This window comes from Pterocles gutturalis, unplaced genomic scaffold (assembly GCF_000699245.1).
Source record: "Pterocles gutturalis isolate BGI_N339 unplaced genomic scaffold, ASM69924v1 scaffold17532, whole genome shotgun sequence".
NCBI classification, from domain to species: domain Eukaryota; kingdom Metazoa; phylum Chordata; class Aves; order Pterocliformes; family Pteroclidae; genus Pterocles; species Pterocles gutturalis.
The window spans coordinates 10832-15819 of NW_010113223.1; the positions used below are offsets into that span (position 1 = coordinate 10832).

Genomic DNA, 4988 nt, shown 5'->3' on the forward strand with positions numbered 1-4988 from the left:
TGTGTATATATGTATTGACGCTCATACATTCCAATATAGAATGAAGCCTTCAAATGGAAATGTTTTCTTACAAAGAACCTCCCTCTATTGCCCAGTCCATCAGAAAGTAACAGCAGCAAACATCACAATGTGAGTTTGTTTGCTGAAATTGTCTTGTATAAAATGTGTCAATAAGAAGGCCATCACTGTATAGAGGTGTATGCGTGCATGTCACACACATCTGTGACAAACGTTTATGTTAAACTGAATTTAGACAAACTGAAATGAGTCAATTCTTAAACTTGAAAAAGCCAGAAAGCTACATCTGTGGTAGGCACTTTGGTACATCTAGTAACGTAGGCATATTCTACCTCTAGAATTAAGGTTCTGTCAGTAATCTTACAATAAAGCTAGTTTCAGGAGTTTATTATTCTGCTTTAAAATTCTTTCTTGGCTGAGAGATCATTCTAGAATCTTAGCTAACTAATATACTTTGTCTGTTTAATTGCATACTTACCCAAGAATGAGGGTGTTGGCTCTGAAAGAGCTGAACTGTTCCCTTGGATTCTTAATGCACATTTTTATAACAGTCTGAGAAAACTTACCAGAAAAAGAAAAATCAGTTCTGAATACAAAAAAATTCCCATAATTCATAAAATTAGAGTTATGAGCTCAGCCGTGTAGGCTGATACTCTCTCTTCAACTCTCAACTGTCTGCTTTTATCAGTTTGTGCTAATTGTATCACCGCTGTAGTCTTGCAGCAGACTATGGCAATGCTTCAGTAGAATGCCATTATTTCTCAAGAACCTGTGTGGATGACTGAAGTGCATTTTTTTTTCATGCACCAAACACACTAAGTAGCAATGAAGTAACTGTAAAGACAGTGTTTCAACTCGGTTTCACACTTTCTTACCTATTGGTGTTCCATTTTAGTATTACAGAAAGTATAGTGTAATGTACTATTTAGCATGGTATTGTTTAATAAAAATAACATCTTGTATGTATGCCTACTATATGAACTTACATTGCAAGCTGATTTGTATACCTCGTAAATCAGTGAAACATGGCAGTAAGGACAGTTCTAAGCAGTTAGATTTTGTTTGTAATACACAAAAATCGATGTCCTCGTACCTTCAAAAGGTCACGTCTGGTACTATAGAGTACAGGAATAAATAACAAATTCCAAGAGAACCTGTATAATAAAACTGTATGGGTTGTTATGTTTATTCCATTAAATGAAAACTCAGGTTTAGAAACTTCAATTCATGGACCTCATCCTCTATTTATACAATATTTATAGAATTCTCATTTTGTTTATAATCTTCTATAGCATGATTTTCCAATAATACATTTATATATAAATATTAAAATGTTAATGTTTTGTACATTTTAAGCTAGCCACGCTGGGCCAGAAACACAATAAAGTAGAAATGTTTTTCTGCCATTTGTTTTTGAATATCACAAAATGATTAAGACCATTGTGCTGCAAAGACAAGAGATTCATCTGAAGAAATTAACATGCATTTAGAAGAAAATACCTATATCCTTTATCTAATTTTCTTCTGAATTCAAACCAACATGAAAGAATTATAAAAAAATAGTATATATTTACATGGTACAGTATACCTTGGTGAGATATAAAACAAGGTAGGAAAACAGCAGAACATAATCTTTTCACCTTCTAGTAGGTACAGCGTCATAAAGATCAATTTAAACACAAAAGGTTACTTTACTGTACTATTGCACATTACAGTAACACAAAACTGTTTAGCAAATTAAAATACAAAGTTTAACAATGGGAAAGGCTATGTCTACATAAAATGACCAAGTGTTATAAAATTATTGGGGATGTGTCTAAGAACTAAATCAGTAAAGCTATAAAAATAATATTGGTACATCTGTGAGAACAATGCTTTAAAAATATATAAAGGTTGGCAAAATTATGCGTGGAGAATTCCCAGTATCCATGGGCCTAACTTGCACCATGTGGCCTTGTACCATCTTCTGTTAAATCATACCTGAAAATGAAAAAAACAAACAACTTTTTTTACATTTAGCATGGGTCATTAAAACTACTATTAACACACCAGTTATTAGCATGCATTATTATTATTATTATTATTAATAAAGGATATATACTTACCACTGCGTCCAGCCTTTAGCAAGTTCTTCAGATGCCAGAGGTATTAGTAACTGTGGAAAGGTAAATTAGTGATCAATGCATTGTGTGTGCCTTTCATTCTGTGTCTTTTAAAGATCAAATCTGACAATCCTGTAAACTACAGTGTAAGTAATGGCATTAACAAACAATATATTTTATTGTCATCATTACTACAAGTCGGGCACATAACGGATAGTTAAGTTTCAAGTTGCTGGCTTTGACCTAAAGATCTATATACTCTTTAGTGATATGGTCCTAGAGCACCTCACAGGCTTAAATTCTGAACATGGCATACCTTGGCAATGGCAATCAGCTGATGTGCTTATGCTATATGACTGTATAATTCTGACATGCAGGTTTCTTTTGTTACTGCGAGACTCAGAACTTGCCATTCTCTAGAAGAGATTACCGCCTAAAGTTTTGTTCCTTCCCTTACTGAACCTTCACATCTAAGCCATCTATGATTTTTAAAAATTTCATACCTGAATGAGGTGCTTCAGTCAACACTAACAAGCTCATATTGGAAGAGGATTTTACTCTTATGCTATAAGACATGCTGTATTAACAGAATTTGCTTGTTGTCAACTTACTTTGCCAAGCAGCCCTTTATCTTTGGACAAGAAACCACCACTGTTCTTCACTGCTACATCTAGTGTTCTTCTCTGTACTTCAGGCAGGGAAACACTGAAATCAAATCTGAGAGGCAAAATGATGCTTTAGAGAGAATTTTGTACCTGAAGTGCAGTTTCAGGTCCTACAGCTAAACAACAATTCAAACCATAACAAAAACATCCTCCTCCCCAAACAAAAAATGAGGTAAATGAAGGTAAATGAGATAAATGAAGAAAAAAATCCCAATGTTTTGCCTAAAATTTTTCTTCAGTACTGTGATCAATATCAACATCAAATGTTTGAGACTTCTGTTACCTTTGGTCTCTAGAAGCCACTGGTAAAACAAAACAAAGCAAGCAAACAAAAAGTCAAACAAAACAATGAAAAGGTCAACCACTGACTCTACAGAGGAGAGAAAGAGGAATCCTATCCTGTCAGCTCAGTATCACTATTCTCCAAAAGGGAAAGACTGGTCAGTCTTACTGATCCTCAGTCCTCTCCAGCCAGAGCACCTTTTCTTTCCCGGCACACCCAGGAAACCTATCAGCTTTTAAGGAAGAACACATTTTGTTTGCTAGATCTGAAACTTACAGAAAGTGAGAGCAAGATTATACCACAATCTACACCTATTTGTCACTACAGTTCTTAAACACCTTTATTGCTCTGGGTATGTTTTACTAGGAAAGGCACAGTAAAACAAATCTATTACCTTGAATAAAAAAGAGAGAGCTCCAGTATCAGGAAAACCTACCAGAGCCTCTAACTAATGATCTACAAATTTCCCTTGGACTAAAGGGACTGAAATACTGAAGTGTTGTTTTCCCCAAATTAAGTTTCTATCTGTAGAGAAAGGTTTTCTTTATTGCCAAGTGATGGGTGAGGAAGGAAGGGGTGCATGCGTTAGGGAAACTACCCTCACTTAGAAAGCTGAGTGCAAAGATAAGGATTTTTACGAAATACAATACTGGACAAGCTTGTACAACTTCCGATCTATGGGCTGGGATATAACCTACAAGGAAATTTCCTGACTCCCTAGATGCTGTAAGTGCCACTGAGTAGACTGACTGAGCAATCTGATCATGCATAGACACTGCCAAGGAGGCAGCATCGATCAGCCAGGCAGCTGGGCAGTTAGAATCGACATGCTTCCTGGCAGAAGGAGGCACTCATGTTCTGTCCATCTGCCAGAAGAGTGCACACTGCTTCTTAGCTACCAGCACAAAGGGGATGTAACTGACATATGGTAAGTCAGAAAACAAGAGAGAAGTGATTGGTAACAGTGTAAGAAGGGCTATAGTGACAACAGGGAATAGAAGGATGGGACGAGCTGTTATAGCAGAAGAAAGAGGTATGATCAAGTCTGCTGGTGACAACTCAGAGTGTCAACAGCTCATCCATTCAGGTAAACTGAGAAGCCTTGATTTGACAGTTTTGTAATTACATGATATAAAACCACTACACATAGTTTAGAACATACATTTGATCAAACACTGGGTTTAATGTCTTCTTTGATACATGTGTTTTTCTTCTTCCTGATCGTCTCTTATCAGGTAATAAGTACATTCGCACATATGGATCGGATCCTTCTTCTGAAAACGCTATTAGATTTCTGTGACCAGTGAAAAACAAGGAAAAACACTTAGAAAATAAATGAGACATTGCTGAATGTAAATGTCTATACTACTATCAATTAATTTAGTGTCTGAATCAGTTGTGGGATAGCCTGCACAGAGTATGGTGCGCAGCATACAGCATGTAAGATAACAGCAGTGGAAAAGACAAACTAAAAAAATATCAAGCACTGACTTGTAGAAGATCAGATGGTAAGCAGACAGCAGAGATGGGAATGCTGGGTTTCTTAAATTCCAATTGAAAGTTTAGACATGGCTTTCCAAAAATCACGTGTTTTGTCATTCCATTAAAAATTCAGTCAGATATAGCTTTAAGTCACTGCTGATAAAAATCTACATGCATTTTTCATTTAAAATCTGACAGAGGGACTATAGGCAAATACAAAATCATAGCAAAAAACTTCAACAAAGTTTTTACTGATTCTGAGTATAGCTCTGCATGTTTTGGTATTTCCACATAATTATAATCTGTATGTCATTTTAAAAATAATAACGATCATTCAGAGAATAAAACAGTTTAAGAGGATAAGTCAAGCTATAACAAAGTTTACAAGGAAATTTGCACAGAAATAGAATTTGATATTTTATGCTTGCCTGCAGGAAT

At 35.5% G+C, this 4988-nt stretch overlaps 1 protein-coding gene across 1 annotated transcript in view; it reads right to left on the bottom strand.

Annotated features, from left to right (window-relative positions):
• Positions 1–1489: 1489 nt before the first annotated feature.
• The window catches only part of ESYT2 (extended synaptotagmin-like protein 2), a gene marked incomplete at its 5' end in the record, with an annotated part of 51226 nt that continues 47727 nt past the window's right edge, over positions 1490–4988 (bottom strand). The window contains 5 exons of the mRNA XM_010074413.1: positions 1490–1998; positions 2124–2173; positions 2732–2837; positions 4231–4362; positions 4979–4988. The exon at positions 4979–4988 is cut by the window's right edge and continues 107 nt beyond it. Of these exons, the coding sequence (XP_010072715.1) occupies positions 1953–1998; positions 2124–2173; positions 2732–2837; positions 4231–4362; positions 4979–4988 (344 nt within the window). The remainder of the gene's footprint in view (positions 1999–2123; positions 2174–2731; positions 2838–4230; positions 4363–4978) is intronic.